The sequence below is a fragment of the Pristis pectinata genome, chromosome 41 (genome assembly GCF_009764475.1).
Source record: "Pristis pectinata isolate sPriPec2 chromosome 41, sPriPec2.1.pri, whole genome shotgun sequence".
Taxonomy (NCBI): domain Eukaryota; kingdom Metazoa; phylum Chordata; class Chondrichthyes; order Rhinopristiformes; family Pristidae; genus Pristis; species Pristis pectinata.
The window spans coordinates 46680-70410 of record NC_067444.1 but is presented as its reverse complement, the minus strand read 5'-3'; the positions used below and the strand labels follow the sequence as shown (position 1 = coordinate 70410).

At 47.0% G+C, this 23731-nt stretch overlaps 1 protein-coding gene across 1 annotated transcript in view; it reads right to left on the bottom strand.

The window, feature by feature from the left end:
- Positions 1–23731, bottom strand: part of LOC127587579 (NACHT, LRR and PYD domains-containing protein 12-like) — an 89446-nt gene that overhangs the window by 50722 nt on the left and 14993 nt on the right. The window contains exons 7-11 of the mRNA XM_052045990.1: positions 21058–22336; positions 20602–20925; positions 19471–19641; positions 17204–17360; positions 12203–12272 (exon numbers count right to left, since the gene is read on the bottom strand). Of these exons, the coding sequence (XP_051901950.1) occupies positions 12203–12272; positions 17204–17360; positions 19471–19641; positions 20602–20925; positions 21058–22336 (2001 nt within the window). The remainder of the gene's footprint in view (positions 1–12202; positions 12273–17203; positions 17361–19470; positions 19642–20601; positions 20926–21057; positions 22337–23731) is intronic.

The window sequence follows — 23731 nt, the reverse complement described above, 5'->3', positions numbered from 1 at the left end:
CTATCTGCTTGCGTGACCACTTTCAGAGATCTATGGACCCCAAGATCCCTCTGTACATCAAAACCTAGCATTCTATAATGCAAAATTGCTCCAATTATTAGGAATTTGACAGTTGTTCTCAGAAGATAGATTGCATAGACGCAACCATTATGGAGACTCAAGAGACTGCAGATGCTGACATCTGGAGCAACAAATAATTTGTTGGAATACCTCGGTCGCGCAGCATTTGCGGGAGGAATGGAATTGTTGACTTTTCCGGTCAAACCCCTGTATCAGGATTGAGAGTGGAAAGGCGAGATGTCCAGTATTAAGAAGAGGAGTGGTAAGAAAGGATTCCAAGGCGATTGGTGGACTGAGTGTCGGGGTTACCCGCAATAAATCGATGACCAGGAGAAGCAGAAGATTCCTCAAAAAGTTAAACCTTTATTTGCAAACAAAAGTTGTGACAGCCAGACAGTCAGTTACCATCGAACCATAGAACCATAGAACCATACAGCACAAAACAGGCCCTTCAGCCCACCAGTGACCCTCTGACTACTGGTCGCTCTGACTGCCCCCGAGCAAAGCTCCCGGGCCTTTTTTGCACCTTTTTTCATAGCTCAATTACATTGTTACAATCCATCATGTTCTCTCTTATCGTCACAGTTTCATTCTTCACCATTTTCCTCCTTTCACAGTTGTCTCCTGGCTCCTGTGTCTTTCGCCACAGTCATTTCCTGACTCAGTCACAGGGTGACCCAATTATTTATGGGCATGGGGAGTACTGGTACTAGGCTACAGAACTATCAGTTATAAAACAATATTAGACTTATTAGCAACAAGGCTATCAGTTATAAAACATCACAATGTGCCCCTATTACCTTTGAGTTCTGAGGCTCGCTGGCACTAGGCTTATCAGTTATGAAAACTATCTGCTACAAAATCATTAGTCGCACTAGCCGTTGGCTACACAATAGATCAACAGTGTCTTCCTAGGAATGGGCTATTTCTTTAATTAGCTATATGTTTCCCGCACTAAGAGTTTCCCGCGCTCGAGCTGAAGAAGAAGGAGGCCCAGCGGCCGTCTTAAGGAGATCAGCAGCCATCTTAAACACAGAGTAGACTATGAATAAAAAATCTACAGTCTCTATTTTCTATATATTCTATATGAGGAGGGACGTAAGATGACAGACAGGTAAAACCAGGTATGGGAGGTGAACGGGGGTGGAGTTGGAAGAGTGTGTAAGGTGAATAATAGATGGAAGCAGATAGATAGATAGATAGATAGATAGATAGATAGATAGATAGATAGATAGATAGATAGATAGATAGATAGATAGATAGATAGATAGATAGATAGATAGATAGATAGATAGATAGATAGATAGATAGATAGATAGATAGATAGATAGATAGATAGATAGATAGATAGATATATATATATAGAGAGAGAGAGAGAGAGAGAGAGAGAAGTTGAAAAAGAAGATGGAACAAGATCGGTGAAGAGGAGTGTGTAGTTTGGAGCCAACTGCTGGAGGGAGATAAGCAGGAACACAAACGGCTGCCGGTAGTGGACTCTGATCAGTTAAGGAGTGAGGATGGGAACCATTAGGGGATAGGTGAGCGGCAATTGGGGAAATATGGGAGGAAACTTGGCGTGTAGTGGGTGGATGCAACCTGGATGGGGAGAGATACGATGATGGATGCATGGGGACAAAAATAGGAGGACTGGCGGAGGATCATAAAGAGACTGGGAAAGGGTGCAGGGAAAAAAGAATTCATGCTATTGGTTTGCAGAGCTCCCGGCCTGTTCTGCTAAATGACTCAATGTGATATTGGCTGTCCATCAAAATCAATAATGTTATCCTCGTTTTTTACATATCCTTTTCCCCCAAATCAGGGAGATTTTCACCGGATTTAATGTCGTGGCGTTCCTACATTCTGCGGAAGAGAATTCCAGAGAGTCAATGGGCTCTTGCTGACGAAACTTAGCGTTCATTTGATTCTAGATGGCATAACTTGCATCCTGATGTTGTGACTCTTGGATCAGTAATATACGCCCTATATCTAGTATGTCCATTCCACTTGGAATACTTCTTAGGATTAAATGAGGTACCTACTCTTTCCTCTAAGCCCCTGTGAGTACAGACCCTTATCGAGTAATACAGCACAAAAACAGGCCCTTGGGCCACATGCAGACCTGATATTCAGCCCAGTCCCATCTACCTGCATCAGGGCTATATCGCTCCAAACCCCTTCCATCTACGTACCTATCCAAACCTCTCTTAAATGTGACAATTGAACCTGCATCTACCACTTCCGCTGGCAGTTCATTCTGCACTCGCACCACTCTCTGAGTGAAGAAATTCCCCTCAGATTCCCGTTACATATTTCACTTTGACCCTAAACCTATGTTCTCTCATCTAGTATCACCCAACCTCAGGGGAAAAATGCCTGTATGTATTCACCCTATCTCTACCCCTCATAATTTGGTATACTTCTATAAGAGCTTCCTTCATTCTCCTGAGTTCCAGGATATAAATTCCCAACCTATTCAACCTATCCCTGTAACGCAGGTCCTCAAGTACCCGAAACATCCGTGTAAATTTTCTCTGCACTCTTTCAAGCTCATTGATATCTTTCCCATAGGTAGGTGACCAGAATGCACACAAAACCCCAAATTCGGCCTCACCAACATTTTCTACAACTTCAACATAACATCCCAACTGCTGTACCTAATGTCCTGATTCGTGAAGATCAAAGTGCCAAAACGTCTCTTTACGACCCTATCTACCTGCGATGGTATTTTCAAGGAACTATTAACCTGTATTCGCACGTCCCATTGTTATATCGCACACCTCATAGCCCTGCCATTCACTGGATACGTTTGTCCTTCAAAAGTGCAACACCTCACACTTCCCTGAATTAAATTCCATCTGCCACTTGTCAGGCCATTTTCCTAGCTGGCTAAGATCACGTTGCAAGCTTTCATCGCCTTCCTCGCTGTCCACTACGCACCCAATCTTGGTGGCATGCGCAAATGTGTTGATCCAGTTTACCACATTATCATCTACCTCCTTAATATAGGTGATAAACAACAAAGGACCATGTACCGATCCCTACGGCACACCACTATTCACAGTCCTCCAGTCAGAGAGACATTCATCTACTTCCTCTCTCTGGCTTCTCCCGCTATTGCCAATGTTGAAAATCAATTGGCTTCCTCATTCTGAATGCCAAACGACATAATCTTCTGGAGCAGCCTCCCATGAGAGACTCTGTCAAAGGTCTTGCTAAAGTCCATATAGACAATATCCACCACCATTCCATCACCGACCATCTCGGTAACCTCCTCGAAGAACTCGGTAAGATTGGTTAGACATGACCTCGCACGCACAAAGCCATGTGGATTATCCCTAATCAGCGCTGTCTATCCAAATACTTATATATCCTGTCCCTCAGAATGCCTTCCAATAATTTGCCCACGTAAGCGTCGTTGTTTATACAAGCAACATTACACAAGAGCGATGAGCACAGAAGCACAAGAGCATGAATATCCCCCGGACATAGTTTCTCACTACCGAGTGTTAATCTGAGCCACGATAAAATTTTGAATTCACCGGTCAAATGTATTTTCCCGAAACAAGTTCGTTGTTTCTCGTAAGCTTCCTTCGTACATATGGCACAAAGGACGGTACGGCTCTCTGCCCTGCATGTCGGTCCTGTGCAGGCTTGCTATTTTACAATGCCCTTCGTCTAAATTCATTCTGAGTAATAATCCTCTTCCTTTGACTTTTTCACCGCCTTTTTAAACTAAGGTGGCTCAATTTTCTCCCAAAGTGATAACTCCTGGAATTAAGAACTGGCTTGCCGTGGAAGACAGAGTGTAATGTTCGATGGAACTTGTTCTAGATAGAGGTCTGTGACGATTGATGTTCCTCAGGGATCCCTACTGGGACCTCCGCTGTATGTGATGTATATAAACGACCTGGATGAAAATGTACATGGGGAGGGGTGGGGGTTGATAGTAAATTTACAGATGATACGAAGATTAATAGTGTTGTGAATAGCGTAGAATACTGGAAAACAACACAATGGGATATATATCAGTTGCGGATATGGGCAGAGAAATGACAGATGGAGTTTAATCCGGCCAGATGTGAAGACTTACACCTTGAGCGCTCAGATGTAAAGAGACAATACACTGTTAATGGCAAGATCCTTAACGGTGTTGATGAGCAGAGGGATCTTGGGGTCCAAGTTCATAGCTCCCTGAAGGTGGATCCATAGGTTCACAGGGTGGTAAAAAAGGCATATGGCATGCTTGTCTTCATTAGTCGAGACATTGAGTTCAAGAGTCAGGAAGTTATGCTGCAACCTTGTCAAACTTTAGGAAGGACGCATCTGGAGTATTGCATTCAGTTCTGGTCGCCCCATAGAGGAAAAATGTCGAGGCTTTGGAGACGGTGCAGGAGAGATTTACAAGGATGCTGCCTGGGTTACAGGGCATGTTCTAATGAGGAGAGGTTGGACAAAGTTGGGTTGTTTTCCCTGGAGCGGCGGAAGCTGAGGGGAGATTTGATCGAGTTTTATAAGATTATGAGAGACATAGATAGAGTAGATAGTCAGTAATCTTTTTCCCACAGGGTTGAAGTGTCTAATACCAGAGGGAATGCATTTAAGGTAAGAGGGGATAAGTCCAAAAGGAGTTGTGCGGGGTAAGTTTTTACACAGAATGGTGGGTGCCTGGAATGCGCTGAATGATGTGGTGCTGGAGGCAGATACCATGGAGACATTCAAGAAGCTCTCAGATAGGCACAGGAATGTGAGGGAAATTGAAGGGGATGGACATTATTTGGGCAGAAGGGATTAGTTTAGTTGGGCATTTGATTACTAATTTAATTGGTTCAGCACAACATTGCGGGCAGAAGGCCTGTCCTTGTGCTGTACTGTTCTAAGTTCTATGTTCTCTGTTAAAATGTCTGGTCATCAGGAACATAATCCTTCCATCCAGCTTGTCCAGTACTCTCCGAATTCATTTCAGGTTTCTGTGAGATCTCCACTTATTTGTCTAAGGTCTTGTGAACATAGCCCTAATCGAGCGAATCTTCATTCATATATCAAGTCTGACAGCCCGGCAATAAGTACATTAAACTTTCGTTGCAGTACGGCCAGGGAAAGAACCATCTGCTTCTCCTGAGGAGACTAAAGCTGCACATAAATCTCCAGATTTTATTTTACCAAGTCCCTTTTAGAGCAGGAACAGCGCATTCGTGACCCTGTGCTGAAAAAGGCACTCCGGAATATTTCACTTCACTGTAATTGAACACTGACATTCAGAGAAGGGTCAAAGAGGACAATTATGGCTCTCTAGGCGTCGTTTTGTTTCTCCAAGTCTTCCAAGCAATACTGGACCTACTCTGCATTTTCCCTTTTTTGAATGCTTGCCGCATCATTCTTCCCACTCATATTGGCGGACCGGATTGCAGTCCAAACGATGTAACAGCTAATTCCTTCATCTTAGCCATTGCTGCCTACTGGTCAAGTGCTGATTCAATGGCACGCCACTAGTTATATTGTGCCATGTGATAAAAGTGCACTCACTGTTTCTTATCATTTAATAAATTCTCTGTCCCCCTCATTACATCGCCCCCAATCGTAATGTTTTATTTTCATGCACGAGCCACTTATGCAGGACCCTCATCGAATCGCTTCATAACGTCGAAGTAGTCAATATCCAGTGATCTCCCTTATCCGGCATATTAGATACATCCGAAAAGCAATTAGAAATACATTTAGTTACTTTCTCCAACAGCCTGGGAAGCAGATTTTGGAAGGTTTATTGAAAGTAACGTAAGCATTCTTTAAATCAAATTGCAACCCTGTCCTTTACAGGTCTATTAGTGATCCACAAATTTGTCCAGTTAATTTAACGGCTGCGCAGTTATACTACACTGAAAGCGTCTCTCTAATAAAATTCCATTATGCTGCTCAGTACATTCTGTGTCTTTACCTTGCACCGAATATCTCTATTCTGCACCTCTACCTGCACGTCCAAAGAGCAAAAAATAAACACTCACCTCACAGCAGCTGTGTCCATATTTGTATTTCATTGTTGAATATGCAACTCGATTGTTACCCTCGGCGATTATAAACCCTGGAACATACAGTTTACTGGGGTCAAGGCTTAGAAGAATATGCATAATCAAATCACTCGGCTGAAAGATAAACAACCTGAACATTTTACCTTCCCTTCCGAAGCCGAGTTATTCATTTTTCTAAGTTCAGTCTTTGAATCCAACACAACTTGGTGAAGTGCAGTTCATATCACAGTCAGAAACCTGAACTTTAGAAGCATCAGCGATTTCTTTACGCAGCCTGTTCTCCGCTGTAGACATTATGTAGAATCACACTGTCTCATAAAGGTTACTATGCTCCAGAGAAATGTTCGATTGATAAACAAAATTGCTGCTTATTAATTCAGTGTAAGGCTACAGTCGTTAAATTATGCTCGGTCCATCAATATGCACTTCCAAAGACTATAAAGTACACCCATGCCAGCAGCTGTTTTCATCTTCAGTCAGACAGGACGATAGTGATCCGAGCTCGATGGCTACGGGGACAAATAGGAAATTCTGTGTCCACAGAGGAGACGCCAGGATGTGTTGCCTCCCGGGCGCCAAGGTCAAGGATATCTCTGAGCAGGTGAATTCTGAATATACCCTGGAGGAAGCACGAAGAGCCAGAGGTCGTTGTACACGTTGGTACAAGCAACATTGGTAGAACAAGCGATGAGGTCCTGCAGAATGAGCATCGGGAATAAGGTAAGAAGTGAAGAAGCTGGACCTCTAAAACAGTGATCTCCGGATTACTGTCGGTTCCACGTACTAGTGAGGTTAGAAATAGAAAGGTAGGCCAGAAGAATGCGTTGCTGCGGAGCTAGGGCAGGGACAGGGAGTCGGGCTCTTGGGCCATTGGGATCTCTTCTCGAGTACAGTTGACCTGTACAAGAGGGAGTAGCTGCACTTGAACTGGAGATGGACGGATATCCTTGCAGGAAAGTTTGCCAGTGCTACATGGGAGGTTTTAAAATAGATTGGGATAAAGCACCAGCCAGCGAGATAAAGTTTAGTAATCAGCATCATGGGCACAGCAAACGGAGGGAAAAAGAATACCCAGTAAAACTGCGGTTAATGCAATGCACGAGGATTAACAGACAAGGCGGATGAACTCAGAGCATGGATTGGCTTTGGGGACTGAGATGTTATAGCCGTAAGAGAAACATGACTGAGAGAAAGGCAGGACTAGAGGCTCAGTGTCGATATTATTGGGGGATCGTCCAATGAGACCATGTGAATAGAACTTAGAAATAAGAAGGGGAAGTTCAATCCTGTTGGGCTGTATTGCGAGAGCCTGTTTGAAGGAAAATGAAAGAATGACATTTAATAGTGACATATCAAGAGTCCAGGGGCAGCTTGTTCCTGTTAGGGTGAAGACTAAATCTGACACGTTTAGGGAACCCTGTTGAACGACAGATTTTGAGACTCTGGTCAAGCAAAAGAAGGAAGCACAACGAGTGAATTCCTTGATGAATATAAGAAGATTCAGAATATACCTAAGAATTACATCAGAAGGGAAAAGAGAGTGTATGAGATGGATCTGGTAGGCAAGCTTAAGGAAAATCCCAAGAGGTTCGATAGATATATAAGAGTAAAAGGATGATCAGTGACAGAGTTGTTCCCCTTAGAGACCAGCAGGTCCGCGTATGTTTCGAACCAAGGAAATACTGTAGGTGGTATTTAAACGAATATTTCTCATCGGTGTTTACTGAGGAGAAAATCATGGTTGCTCAAGAGATAAGGGAAACAGGTGGAGATATTTTGGAGGACATTTGTATTACCAGGGAGGATCTACTTGCAGCTTTACATTAAGACCTGGACGAGTACATGCTTCGTCTTTGTGGCAGGCTAGAGAAGAAATTGCGGAAGCCCTTGCAGAGATATTTGCTTCATCGTTAGCCACTGGTGAAGGTTGCGAAGACTGGAAGGTGGCTAATGTCTTTCCGTTGATTAAGAAGGGTATCAAAGACAAGCCATAGAACCACAGGCCCGTCAGGCTGACATTAGTAGTCGGGAAGTGGCTGGAGGAAATTCTGAGAGATACCAATCTATCAGAATTTGGATGGACAGAGTCTAATCATGAAGAATCAGCATAGTTTTGTGCATGGCAATTCTAGTTTGACGAATCATTTAGAGATTTTGAAGCGGTTACCAAAGCGTCAGATGAGGGTGGTGCAGTGGATGTTGTGTATTTGGACTTCAGTAAGGTCTTTGACAAAGTTCCACATAGCAGGCTGTACTGGAAGGTTAGGTCACATGGAATCCAGGGAGAGCTGGTTAGGGGGATTCAAAATGAAATCGGAGGTAGGGAGCAGAGGGTGGTGGTTGAAGGTTGATTCTGTGAATAGACACTGGTGACCAATGGTGTGCCGCAGGGGTCGGTGTTGCAACGCTTGTTATTTGTTATTTATGTAAATTATTTGGATGTGAATGTACAAGGCGTGTTCAGTAAGTTTGCGGATGATACAAATTTGTAGGTGTTGTTGATAGTGAAGAAGGTTCTCGCAGATTACAGTGGGATCTTGTTCAGTTAGGAAAGAGGGCCGAGTAATGGCAAATGTATTTAAATGCAGATAAGTGTGAGGTGAGGTATTTTGGAAAATCAAATCAGCGTAGTACTTATGCTATGACTGGAAGGGCAATAGGGAGCGTAATGGAACAGAAGGACTGAGGATTACAAATGCACAGTTCATTGAAAACGGCGAAACAGATAGACAGGTTGGTGAAAAGCTGTTTAGCATGCTGACCTTCATCAGTCAGGGCATTGAGAATAGGGGTTGGGACATTATGTTGCAGTTGTATAAGTCGTTGGTGAGGCAGCACTTGGAGCACTGTGTATAGTTTTGGTCACCATGTTATAGGATCTCGTTCTCCTTCAGATACCTGAGAACAGCTGCTGCAACTGTCTGATCTTCTAAAGCCCCATTGAACGTGTCATGATGCAGGGTTTCCACCGAAACTTCGACATTCCTTTCCTCCCACAGATCCTGCTTGACCCGCTGAGTTCCTCGAGCAGTTTGTTGCTCAGGAGATCTACAGTCTCCGTGCGTTGTAAGAAAATTATTGACCTGTGTAATTCCCATTGGAATTACTGACACTTGAGTGTCACAAAAGATGATTCAGAACGGGCTGGAATAGATTCACGGCAGACAAGTATGTTTGTACCATACTCTATGGATCGGTGGATTAGGGCACATGTGGTTTGTGTGGAGTTTCCATGCACATGTCAAGAGCAAAACGATAACTAGGGAAAGGGTAGAATAAATATGAATAAATATGAATAAATAACGGAACATGTGCTTGAAAGAAATTGGCAAGGTCCTAATTGAGTACTTTTTATTAGTATTCTCTGAGAAGGCCGTGCGGGATAGTGAGATTAGTGTGGAGTCTGCAAATACGCCAGGGCATTTTGAGATATGGAAGTAAGTTGTGTGGAGTTATTCAGCAACATTAAGGTGGATAAGCCCTCGGGGCCTGGTGGGATATACCCCAGGTTACAGAGAAAATCAAGTGATGAGATTCCTGGGGCTCTGATCAAGACCTTTGTGTCCTCACTGAGTGCAGGCGAGGTCCCAGAGGTCTGGAGAGTAGCCAATGTTGTTCCATTATCCGGCAACTTTAAACCGGTGAGTCGCAGACAGTGGTAAGAGTGCTGTTGGAGATGATTCTGAGGGATAGGAGTTATGAGCATTTGGAAAACCATGCTCTATTTAGTGACAGTCAGCATGGCTGTGGCAGGGCAAGTCGCTTCTTACTGTTGATTCGAGCTTTTCGAAGTTGCTTGATGAATGCAGAGTTGTGGATGTTGCCTTTATGTATTTTAATAAGGCGTTTGACAAGGTGCAACGCGGAGGCTGATCAAGAAGATTTAGATGCTTGGGATATACGGTGACCCGACCATTTGGATTCAGAATTGGCTTGTCCATAGAAGACAGAGGACAGAGGTCGATGGAACTTATTCTGGTTGTCTAGATGTAAATGTGGATGGGTAGGGTAGTAAGTTAGCAGACGAGAGAAATATTGGTGGTGTTGTGGATAGTATAGTAGATTGCCAATGGGGACAGTGGAATATAGATAAGTTCCAGATACGGGCGGAGAAATGGCTGATGGAGCTTAATCCGGTCAAATCTGAGTTTTTTCGCACTTCGGAAAAATATAATGTAACTGGACAGTACACAGTTAATGACAAGACCCTTAACAGTGCTGATGTACAGAGGGATCTTGGGGTCCAAGTTCACACCTCCCTGAAAGTGGCTGCAGAGGTTGATAGGGTGATAAAGAAGGCGTATGGCGTGTTTGCCTTTCATGGTCAAGGCAATGAGTACAAGAGGCGGGAAGTTTTTCAGTTTTCTAAAACTGTAGTCATGTTTCATCTCGAGCATTGCATTCAATTCTGGTCGCCCAATTAGGAAGGATGTGGAGACTTTGGAGAGGGTGCAAAAGAATTTGACTAGGCTGAGGGCATGTGCTGTAAGGAGAGGTTAGACAATCTTGGGTTGTTTTCTCTGTGGGTCGGCAGAGGGAAACCTGATAGGGGTTTATAATATTATAAAAGGTGTAGAGAGAATAGACAGCGGTATCTTTTTCCCACCGTTTAAATATCTAATGCTAGCAGGCGTGCGTTTCAGGTGAGGGGTAAGTCCAAGGGAGAAGTGCGGGGAAAGTTGGATTACACAGAGTCGTGAGTGCCTGGAATGTGCAGCCAGGGGTGGTTATGGAGGAAAATGTGATAGAGGGGTTAAAGGGCTCTTAGATAGGCACATGAATATGCAGAGAAAGGAGGGATATCGATGTTGTGTAGGGAGAAGAGATTAGTTTAGTTTGGCATTTTGTTACAATATCGTGGGCCGAAGGTACGTACCCACTGAAGGGTAATCGGTGATGCGCAGACATTGTTGCAGATCTCGCCAGCAAAAGAAATCAAGCGAAGCCCCGGCTCACCCAGTCCGGGATCAGTAAACCCCAGAGTGTGGATGGGTCAGCGTTCTGCTGCTGGAAGCACGGGGGTGGGGACGGTTCGGCGCTGCGGGAACCCCCACGCACTCAGATTTTGATTTTGAATTATAACTGGACGGAAAGCGCGACATTTTCAGTAACACTTCCAATAGCACCAGGTTCCCGCTGGAGGTGGTCAGGAATTTTGCTCAGTTAGCCAGAGAAAATCGTCAAATTTTTCAAGAGCGAGATTGTTACAGATCCACTATTCAATAATCCGATAATTTCTCAATCAATGAGCTCATAAAGTACGAAGTGCGATTCCATGTTAAATCTCAAAAGTTGTTGTGAACAGTATATCCTGGGTCCTACCTTATACCGAGGCTCCAGCTTCTGTGCCCAGCGAGTCCCAGTGAGGCTGCGTTCTGGGTTCTGCAGGGAAATGAACACACTCTGGTTACAGGTCAGCTTCTGGTGATAATTATTAACTAAAACCACAGCTTTATCAGTGGATGAGTCCCTGTCCTGTTCCTTGCTAAAGGCTTCTTCTGAATCACACGATGTTCTGTACAAACAGAACTGCTGTAACAAGTTACTGTTTTCCCGCTGTTACTCGGTGACAACGACAATGATCCCAATAACCCCTCCTTCTGCGCTTCAGCACAAACCCCGTGACCTGCAGCTCGATGTGACATCCTGCCGCCAGTGCGGTTATATTTTTCACTGTCTCTGTTGGAATCAATAATGTTGTTCTTCTGTTTCACAAGGGAAATAGAGACAAATCTGGAAATTCCAGGCCGGTGCGGTTTACATCCGTGGTTGGGAAATTGTGGGATAAGATCCTGAAGGACAGGATCCACCGGAAAAGCACAGACATTGGGGGCAATGAGCAGGGCGGTGCGGGGGAGGTCAACTCATGATGGAGTTTTGTCAGGAGGGGATGATGACGACTGATGGGGGTCGGGCAGTGGACGGACCATACATGTGGTTTCCTGAAGCTGTCGATAAGGCCCCTTCATGCTAGAATGATCCAGACCATGAAGGTGGCGGCTCCGGAGGGGAATAAAGAGGGGGAGGGGCATGCGGTAATCCCTTCCCCCGGGGCCGTCATGGAGTCGATGGGCCGAGCGGCCTCATCCTGCCTCTCACAGATAAATCAGACGACTCACCGGCTCCGGCCGCAGGAAGCCGCTTCACCCGTCGGTGGGGAAACTGGTTCACAAACGGCCCCAACTTTCCCTGGAGGGAAATGGGAATAAATAAAAAAAGCGGAACATTTGTTATGAGGTTTGTTCGGGTTGGACATGGGAGTCAGGGAGCTGATGGCGGGATCTGCGGGGGTAATGACCCCTTGGCGGGTCCTCTTTCTCTATTGGTTATAACCAGTGATTGACGTCCCCTTGTGCCAATGGGAACAAAGTATCCCTTGCTTTCTCTGTCGACAGTTGTAGGGTCAGGTGACTGTCGGTGGGCGCGCGCTCAGCCGTTAAACCATCTCTGCGCGAGCCGGGCAGCACGTGTGTGACGTCAGGTCCGCGGGAGCGGCGAGGGATGGTTCAGGGGAGCGTTGGGAGGTCTGATCGTTAACTGACAGGAACAGGGTCGGGTCTATTGCCAACGGGACAGCCCCTCCCCAGCTCCCCACGTGCGGCAGATGCTGCGCGGCCCCGGTCAGAGGTTCGATTCCAACCGAGACCTGACAAAAAAAATCATAAACAATGCTGGATATAAGCATCTTTAATTAATGTAAAAGTAAATTTTGCTGTTCGGATATTTACAGACATCAAAAGGCCATATCAAGGCAAATATTAGCAGGTTTTTGCACGTAGGCCAATTGTCCCCTTGAGACTGGTTCACAAGAGCACGGCTGATTGATAATAACTTCCATTCCTCCGTAACACTTCTCCCTATTTCTTGTCAAGCGTTTCTGCAGTTCTGCCATGAACATAATCAAATAGTGCACCTGCCTTTGAAGAAATGAGTTCCAAACGCTGCAAACCAACGAAGCGAAAAAAGCATTGATGCCTGAAATAGAAACATGCTGGTGGAGTACGAGTGGGCATCTACAGCTCTTCGCGTCCTTGCTTTGAAACAGAGACCGGCATATCTAGATTCCCCCACAAGAGGTACCACTCTCTCCATAACCACCCTACCCCTGCGGTGCCCACTGTGGGCGGGTGATGCACACAGAATGCTCCCTCTCAAGGGACATACGCACTGCTTCACAAGCGGAGTGGGATAAAACAGGAGCATTAGCCTCCTGCACTGTTACAACAGTGAGCCGGAGGAACATCACCTCAGTTTTATCCCAGGCAGGTTACAGGCTGCTGGACTGAATATCGGATTCTCAAACGTTAGTGCACTTGCTTTCCCTTAATATATAAAAAAAACACGATATTATCATTCGGTCGGGCAGCGTGTGTGGAGGGAGAAACAGGGGGAGTGTTTCATGTCGAAAATAAAAGAAGAGGAAATACTGGAAAAGGCGAGCATTGCACCCTGGCGTATATGACAATAAACTAACGTGATCGGACGTTACCTCTGTTTACAGTCAGAGAGGTACACAACACGGAAACAGGCCCTTCGGCACAACCTGTCCATGCTGATCTACCTGAGCTCTCATCATATTCGCCTGCCTTTGACCCATATCCCTCTCAACCTTTCCTATCCATGTACCTGTTCAGGTGTCTTTCAAACGCTGTGAATGTACCCGCCTATGCGACTTCCCCAGGCAGACGTTCCATATACCCACCATCGTCTGTGTGGAAAACATGCGCCTCAGGTGCTTTTGAAATCTGTACCCTTTTACCTTAAAACTCTGCCCTCCAGTTGTCGACTCCCCAGCCTGGGGACAGAGACTGTGAACCTCCACAATATCTATGTCCCTCATGGATTTATAAACCTTTATAAGGTCACCCCTCAGTCTCCTTTGCTACAGTAAGTTGGTAAATTGGTTTATTACTGTCACATATACCGAAGTACATCCATACAGGTTATTTCATCACATCAGTTCACCGAAGCAGTACAAAGGAAAACAATAACAGAATGTAGAATTAAGTGTTACAGTTACAGAGAAAGTGCAGTGCAGGCAGACAATAAGGTGCAAGGCCAGAACGAGGTAGATTATAAGGTCTGGTGTCATTCTTTTTGTATTGAGGGACCGTTCAATCGTCTTATAACAGATGGAAGCTGACCTTGGGCTTGGTGGAACGTGCTTTCAGTCTTCTGCATCTTCTTCCGTACGGGAGGATGGAGAAGAGAGAATTTCTGTGGTGGGAGAGGTCGGTGATAATGTTGGCTGCTTTACAGAGGCAGCGAGAAGCGTAGAGAGAGTCCATAGATGGGAGGCTGGTTTCTATGATGTGCTGAGCTGTGTCCACGACTCTCTGCAGTTTATTGCGGTCACGGGCAGAGCAGATGCCGTCCAAAGCCGCAATGCATCCAACGTGCCGTACGCATTCTTCACTGCCCTGTCTACCCGTGGCTCTAACAGGGAACGATGTACCTGTACCCCGGTTCTCTCTGTCCTACAACAAATGGCCCTGATATTCACTGTGTGTGTCCTGCACTTGTTTCACATTTCACACGCATCACTTTGCACTTGTCCGAGTTAAATTCCATCTATCCACACAGAGTCTGCCCGATCTCCTGAGTGTTTACACAACCGCCCGCACTCACTCAGTTTCCTCAGTTTCTCCCTCCACGGGTGCGGCTCGACCTGATAAATGGATCCAGCATTTTCTGTTTCCATTTCAGATTCCCAGCGTTTGCACCGACCGTTTCATTTGTGTTTATGGGGGAAGGAGGGGGAAGCTCCGGACTTGTAGAAGCTGCTCCGACTGCATCCTGAGCAGGATTGTCTGATTGCTTGTTGGGTCCGAGGATGATTGGAAAACACCCTGATGCACGAAGGCAGTTAATGTCAGCTTTCACATTCAGAACCCCAGTCAGTCACACTGCCAAGACTCAGGCATTTTTGGCCCTTACACGCCTTGCTATTTCTGTAATCCCTCCGGCCCCTACACCCCTCCCATGTCTGTGAGACCCTCCGGCCCCTACACCCCTCCACGTCTCTCTGATCCCCCACCGGCCCCGACACCCCTCGACATCTCTGTGACTGCCTCACCGGCCCCTACACCCCCGACGTCTTTGTGATCCTCCCTCCAGATCTTACACCCCTCCCTGTATCTGTAATCCCCTTCGGCACCCACGACCCTTCGTCTGCCTGTGACCCCCTCCTCTACGATATCCCTCCCGATCTCTGTAAACCCATCGTTCCATAAGTCACCCTATCGATATAATCCCCTCGAGCCTCGGCACCCCTCTTTAACTCTGTAAACTTTCCGTATCCAACACCCCTCACTATTTCTGTAACCACACCCTCAAGCCCCATAAATCTCCCTATTACCGTAACGCACTCCAACCCCTATAACCGTCCCTATCTCTGTAACCCCCTCCCGCACATACGTCTACCTCTGTCTGTGGCCAACACCGGACCCTGCACCTCTCGCTGTCTCCGTGATCCCCTCCAATCCCTACACCCCTCCCCGTCACTGTGACACACTCCGGCCTGAGCAGCTACCCCCGCCTCCGTGTTCCCATTCGGGCCCTGCACCCCTGCCGTATCTGTAACCCCTTCCCGTCTCTATGATACCACCTCCCCTCCACTCGTATCCGTCTCTGGACTCACCCGGCCCCGACACCTGTCTCTCCACGACTCCATCCGCCTCTCCAGCTCTCCCCCCCTCGCGGCTCTCTCTGCTACCTCTCCCCTTTCAGCTTCTCCTCTCTCTCTCTCTCTCCTGTTTTCGATCTCTGTCACCTCTCTCCCCGCACCCGTCACACCCCTGCTGCCTCCTCATCTGCCTTCGGTCACCTCTCACCCCTCATTATCCCCTTTTCATTCGCCTCTCCTTCCATCTGTCCGTCGCTCACCCCCTCGATTTCTCACATTCTACTCCCCTCTTTCCTGCTTTTGTACCCTCCCCTCACTTGCTCCCCCACCCTCCGCTTCCCCTCTCTCTCATAGCTCTCTCACCCTTCTCTCCCACGCACTCCATTATCTCCCCATTTCGCTCCCCCTCTCACCTCTTCCCCTCATCTCTATTTAACTCTCCCTCATCTCCTTTCCCTCCTGCCGTCTCCATTCTTTCTGTCCCCTCGTTCTCCCCCTTTCGCTCTCTACCACTTGTTCTCTCTCTGACGCTGTCTCACACCTCTCATCTTCCTCAATCATTCTCTCCGTCTCAGCCTTTCCACACAACTACCCCCTTCCTCAGCTCCACTCCCCCATGCCCTACACTCATTTTCCCAACCCCCCTCTTCCCAATCACATTTTTCCCAGCTCTTCCCTTCCTCAAACCCTCTTTCCCCACACTTCTCTCCGGATTTCGCTACCCTATCTCTCAACACCCCTCCACCAACTTTCCCCACCCTCCTCTTCCCCATCCCATTTCCCCTCTGTCCCCAACCACTCCCCCTCCTTTCCAAACCACGGTCCTCCCTTTACCCAAACACTCTCGCCGTTTCCCCACACGTCTCCAACGACTTTCCCCATCCTGTTCCCGACCTCTCCCTGCTCTTCCCCACCCCGCTCTGTAAGATGCCCCACGACCAGTTTCCCAAACCCTCTCTCGCCGCTTCCTCACGCCCTCTCCAACTCCTCCCCAAACCTTTCTCCCATCTCTTTCTACACCCCGTCTCACCCATTCTTCTCTCCCAGTTTCGATCCCTCTTTCTGGGTCTGCTCCCTTCTCCATCAAATCATATAATGCAACTGCCCTGTCGGTGAGTGGGGCTGTGGGCTGATGTTACAGTGTACGGCTGGTGTACTGTCGGTGAGGAACGCCGTGAGCTGATGCTACAGTGTACCGCTGGTGTTCTGTCGGTGAGGGACGCTGCGGGCTAATGTTACAGTGTACCGCTGGTGTTCTGTCGGTGAGGGACGCTGTGGGCTGGTTACAGTGTACGCGCTGGTGTACTGTCGGTGATGGATGTTGTGGGCTGATGTTGCAGTGTACCGTTGGTGTTCTGTCGGTGAGGGACACTGTGGGCTAATGTTAGAGTGTACCGCTGGTGTTCTGTCGGTGAGGGACGCTGTGGGCTGATGTTGCAGTGTACCACTGGTGTTCTATCGGTGAGGGAAGTTGTGGGCTGAAGTTGCAGTGTACCGCTAGTTTTCTGTCGGTGAGGGACGCTCCGGGCTCACGTTGCGCTACACTCCGCTGTTCTGGCAGTGTTGGGCTCTCGATGCCACTGTTGAAGCATTGGGTCTGTTCCGCAAAAACAGGCGCTCTGTGCCGCTCTGGTGTCCTGTCGCCCATTTTTCTCAAGACAGACACCAAGACAGGAACTCAGAACCGAACTGACCAAGGTTTATTGAGTTCACTTAGCCGATTACAAATTAAACACTGAGTAACTTTCTGACTTTCGGGTAAAATAAGCTGCTTGCAATTAAGTGCCTACCGCGCTCAATTAACACACAAGCGGCAATGAGCGGCAGGTTGAATAATCAGTCCCTTTTATCAACGTCATTTTGCATCAGAAGGAGTTGCAGGATGCTCTCGATCTTCACTCAAATTAACAGCACGGTTACAAATCACACCTCAGGACCGTGTCCGAGAACGCTGCAGGTCTATGGTTATCTATTGAGGTATTCTACAAATTATCACTGCTGTATACACAGGCTGCTGAATGAAGTAAAATTTCCACCCCTATCCCCTCAGCAACGTAGCCACAGATGTTCCAAACGCGGCTATTTGCCCCCTGTCTCACTCAATGGTATTACTGCTGTTCCCATATTGAGCCCCACCGGGGACTCTGAATGCCATCAGTGGTGTCCCAGAGTGAGCCCTACCCAGGATACTGAATGCGATCACTCGTGTCCTCGTCTGGCCTGGGCCTTCATACCTCTGTAATCCCCAGGGCCCCGTTAGGGGGCATACAGCCCCGGATATCCATGTCAGCGGCCGGGTCACTTGTCAGCGGTGTCACGTACCAGCAACAAAAGAAACACATGTGTAAGTGTTAAAAGCTATTTTATAATAATTACTTATGATAATAAGAAACAGAAGTAAAAATGTTAGAATATTAGAAGTAAAAATGTTAGATCTTAAACATTAAACCCAAATACTAAACTCGAAGTGTGTGTGTGGCAAAGAACCCAAACTCCAAGTCCAGGAATACTTCTGAAAGTTCAGTTCAGCAAGCCGTAAGGTGAAACGTGAGCAAAGGCTTCTGTAAAACCACCGTTGAATGAAGAGGAAATGTACATAGAAAATAAAGAGTAATTACGAAATGCAAATGTTCCACTTTGGAACTCATACGACACCTCAATCACTTATTATCTCCAGTCCTTTGTTCTGAAGTATCTGCCAGACCGAAAGTCATCCGAGACGTGGCCGTCCACACAAATACCTGTTTCCTTCGACAGTTTAACGAACAAGTGGACTCCACTGGATTATTTCAAAAGTCGATACGTGGATTGTAGTGACAGACACAGTTATTATTTTACCATCCATCGATGGAGACCAGCTGGCTGGTCCCTCTCTCTCTCTCTCCTGACTGACTGACTGCTCCAAAAACGACATTACGTCCTTATCTTCTGTTGACGTAAGCACGCCACACAGACACAGACACAGACACACACACACACCACTGTGCTATGACTCAAAGGCACATTCCCGAATAGTAATCAAATCCGTAACAGCGGGACTCCCCCTGACGTTACAGCGGAAAGGGGCGCGCTGCGCTCCACCTGGGAACCGTTACGGCCGTTGGGATTTAAACCAGGAGAACGCGCGTTTAAAGTGGAAGGCGGCCAAGGGGCGGGCATATCTGTACACTGGGACGTTCACAGCTCCACCGTCAGTCCGGTTCTGGTTCCCTCCAGCGACTTCAGCTGAATCCATCCATTTAAACTGAACTGAACTGATTCTCCCCCAGCCTGAAACAGAGTGAAGAATAAAGAGGGAATAAACAGATTCCACATCCGACAGTAACTGGGGACTGGGGTTAATGTTCCAACAACACTTGCAGACAGATGTCATCGGAAAAGCCCGCAGATCCACTGATATTCTATCACATTAAACATGAAAACAAACACTCACCCGATCCACTGCAGACCCGGGAGGGTCAGGATGAGGCGGCGTAGAGCGGGGACAGATCAGTCTCTGAGGAAGTTTAATCCCAGGTCCAGCCCTGTCAGTGAACAGTTTGTACTGAGAGCGGAGACGAGATCCTCGGCACCAGAATCTGTCAGACTGTTCGTCCTCAGCTGAGAGATGAGAGAGAGAGAGAGTGGGAGTGAGGGACACAGAGAGACAGGAGACGGTGCAAACCCCCAGGGTTTATCAGTAACACAATTACTGACCACATTCATGTTCAGTGTCAGACACCTAGTGACGGTAAACACAATCTCTCACAGTCTGGGAATTACCGCAGTTTCTGTATTTTACACTCTGGGTTCCCCAGAGCTGAAGACACCAGTTTCACTTCCGAATCTCCCAGGTTATTACCAGTCAGGTCCAGCTCCTTCAGTGAGCGGTTTGTACTGAGTGCTGAGGCGAGATCCTCGGCAACAGAATCTGTGAGCCGGTTCACCTCACACCTGGAGATGAGAGAGAGTGAGGGTTAGGGACACACGTAGACAGGAGACGGTGCAAATGCCCAGGGTTTATCAGCTACACAATTACCGCCCACATTAATATTCAGAGTCAGGCACCCAGTGACTGTAAACACAATCTCTCACAGTCTGGGACTTACCGCAGTTCCTGTATTTTACACTCTGGGTCCCTCAGAGCCGCAGACACCAGTTTCACTCCCGAATCTCCCAGGTCATTCTCCCCCAGTCAAAACACAGACAGACAGAGTGAGGAACAAACTGATTCACACCTGGGGTCCAGTCAGAGTCTGACATAACAGGATATAACTCGGATATTACATGAGACGCTTCAGGAAATTAATTACTAATTACAGCCCTCAGTGCCCAGCTCTTGGTCCCTCAAAAATGTCAGTAATTTATCCAATAAAGTGCTGTGTAAATTCCACCCCTTCAGTCTCAGAGCGTTAGTGAGAGCGAGCGAGAGAGACTGGGCTGGGTAGAGGGGTAAGTCACACACACGCAGAGCGTTAGGAGGGAAGAACAAAACCTAAACTGAGGAAGGGAGAGGGAGAGTCACACTGAGGGGGAGGGAGGGGGTCTGCGACGGGGATAGAGGGTGTGAGATTTGCCAGTCAGGGGGTGGGTGGGGGGAGGGAGAGTTGCCGGGCCGGGGCAGTGAGGGACAGTGGCCGGGCCGGCATTTGGAGAGGGAGTGTGGACGGGCCAGGGGTGGAGGAGGAGTAGATGGGCCGGGGATGACCGGGAGGAATGTGGACCCGCCAGGTATGCGGGTTGAGAGAGATTGGCCGGGCCAAGGGTGAGTGTAGGGGAGAGAGTCCCGCCGAGGGAACAGATGAAAGAAAGATTTGCACCGGGAGGGTGAGGTGGGGCAGGGAGTCGCACAGAAGAAATACAAATCGGGAAAGTTTTAAAATTTAAAAATAGAAACAAATTACCACAAGTTACCCCAATACCCGACATATGTGCAGCCCGGGTACCAGCCGCTGGAGCCCTTCACACTGAATGTAGCAGCGCCAGAGATCGAGGTGTTTTATTATATCACAGAACCCAATGCCATGAGACAGGACGGCGCAGTCAATCGGGGTCAGTCGCAAGCCAATGAATGAAAGTATTTCTACAGATTCCAGTGTGACCTGAGCCAGTCCACGGTTCTGAGATTCAAACAGGTAGTGCAGTGTGTTCAAGAGGCTCCTTTTACCAGCTTCACTCCCTGCGTATCCACTCTGACGTTTCACCTCCTCCTTCACCCAGTCAATCACTCGACAGATTCTTTGATGGGGAAATGGACCCAGGAACTCCTCCAGCGCCCGGGATGACGCTGGGGAGGAGAGACCAGCAACAAAACGGAGAAATACCTCAAATCTCCCATCCTATCTGTGGGCTTCAGTGAGGAGGTTCAGCATATCCCCGGGATGCCGACTCAGGAATTGTGCGAGTGCGGCTACAAACTCTTGGATGGTGAGGTGTGGGAAATTGTACACCACGCTCCGGCCAGAAACTTCTCTTTCCAAAAGTTCTACCAGGAACCCAGACAGGAACGGGGAAGGCTGCAGACTGTAGTTGATCAAATCTCCATCTGTGAACACAATCTTCTTCTCGGACACTCCTGTGAAGGCCACTTGACCAACTCTCAGTAACACATCACGGGAACTTTCAATCTCACGGCCGTGTTTTTTCAGGATATTGTAAATATAGGAGGAATATAGTTGGGTGATGATCTTGGGAACTCGCTGCGGGTCCCTGTGTCTTTGTGTGAAGAAGGGGCCCAGTGCCAGACCGAGGATCGAGCAGTAGGAGGTGTTGTAGCTCATGGTGTACAGGATCACGTTCTCCTCCACATATTTCAAAACAGCTGCTGCCACCGTCTGATCTTCAAAATACTTGTTGAAATATTCCTTCCGTTCCTCACCAACAAATCCCAAGATTTCAGCCCAGACACTGATCTCCGCCTTTTCTAATGAATGTAACGCAGTTGGACGAGTGGTCACCAGCACTGAACACCCTGGCAGCAGCTTGTGCTGGATTAAACTGTACACAATGTCAGACACTTCACACCACCACTCGGGATTTGGACACATGTGTTGAGGTTCTGTGTCTCTCCGGCTGTCAGCAAAATCGATTCTGTGCTTGAATTCATCTAAACCATGGAATATAAATAACAACCTCTCAGGATTCTTCCAGACATCTCCCAGGATATTCCCAAAGTAAGGATGCTGATCCAGAATCACTTCCATAAAGATTGTTCTGCAGTTAATGGAGTTCAAATCTCGGAATTTGAAACTGAAGACAATTTGGAAATTATGGTATATTTTCCCCGTGGCCCAGTCATAAACAATCTTTTGCACCATTGTTGTTTTTCCAATCCCCGGGACTCCGGGCACTGCTGCCGAACTCCCAGATTTGGATTTACTCTGGGAAAAGCAACTTTTGAACAACTGATCATTCCGGATTTTTCTAAGCTCTCCCCGGAGATGTTTCTCTCTCCATTCCTCATGGTCCCGGCCTCTTGCCAGCAGCTCATGTTCCACAAGTCTCCGATCTCGAACAGTGGAAGTGACCGTGAGCTCAGCGTATCGATCAACCAGCTGGAAAACCTTCACCTTCTCCCTCATCAGGATGGTGTTCACTCTCAGTGTTTCAGTCTGTGTCCGCAGGGTCTCCTTGTGTTTCTGTTGAACATCTTCCATGGGAACAGACAGAAAATGAAAACAATGTTTGTTTTTTCAAGAAAATGATGAAATATCGAGCTCACTTCTCAGATTTCTTTTAAATGATTTAATTAATTGCACACATAAGCTTTGTTGCAGAGGGTGAATTTCAGTCAGTGCCAGCCCGCCCGACACGACCAGTTGCAAATATACATTTCATATCTCCCTTTATTCTGATACGGACTCAATTGTGAAAGTTCAACTTTGATCCCGATGTCCTTTATATTCTTCAACGCGGGATTAACAGTGTTCACAAACAGATAATTTTCCCAGAATACTGAAGTTTGTAAACCCATATTAATCTGTTGAGCAGAGGTGTGTAATGGGGAATTGTGTATTGTGGCCCTTTGCACTAAAGGCTAAATGCTGTTTGCCTTTTTCATGACATGTTTGACCTGCCTGGTAAGTTCTTGTGATTTATACACACGGGCATCTGGGTCTATATGTCATGAGCTCCTGTTTTAAGTCCCACATCTCTTCCTCAGAATTCGAGGAATGTATTAATGATTCACCTTTCCTAAAACAATGCTTGATTATATTTATATTTCCTAAATGATTATTTCCCATTGCAGTACTGAATCTAGCATTCTGACAACAGATAGTAGAACACAGAACATTACAGTACAGGACCTTCGGCCCACGATGTTGTGCTGACATTTTATCCAGCTCTGAGATATAACCTATACTTTCCTCCCAAATAGCTTTCCATTTTTCTATCATTCATGTGGCTATGGACGAGTGTCTTAAATGTCCCTAATGTATCTGTCTCCACCACATCTGCCTGCAGTGCAGTCCACGCACACATCACCGTGTACAAACAAAACTTACCTATGACATCCCCCAACACTTTTCTCCAATCACCTTAAAATTATGCCACTTGTGTTAGCCGTTTTCGCCCTGGGAAAATGTCTGACTGTCCACTTGATCTATGTCTCTTATCAGCTTGCACACCTCTATCTAGACACCTCTCATCTTCCATAACACCAAAGAGAAAAGCCCGTTCAACCTATCCTCATATACGACATGCTTTCCAATCCAGGTGGCATCCTGGTAGATATTTTCTGCACCCTCTCTAAAGCCATTACATCCTTCCTATAATGAGGCGACCAGAACTGCACACAATACTACAAGTGTGGTCGAACCAGAGTTTTATAGAGCTGCAACATTACCTGGCAGCTCCTGAACTCAATCCCCCGACTAATGAAGACCAACAGACCACACGCCTTCTTAACAACCCTATCAACCTGCGCGGCAATCTTGAGGGATCTATGGACGTGGTCCCCAAGATACCTCTGTTCCTCCACACTGCTAAGAATCCTGCCATTAACCTTGTATTCTGCCTTCAACTTCAATCTTCCAAAGTGTAT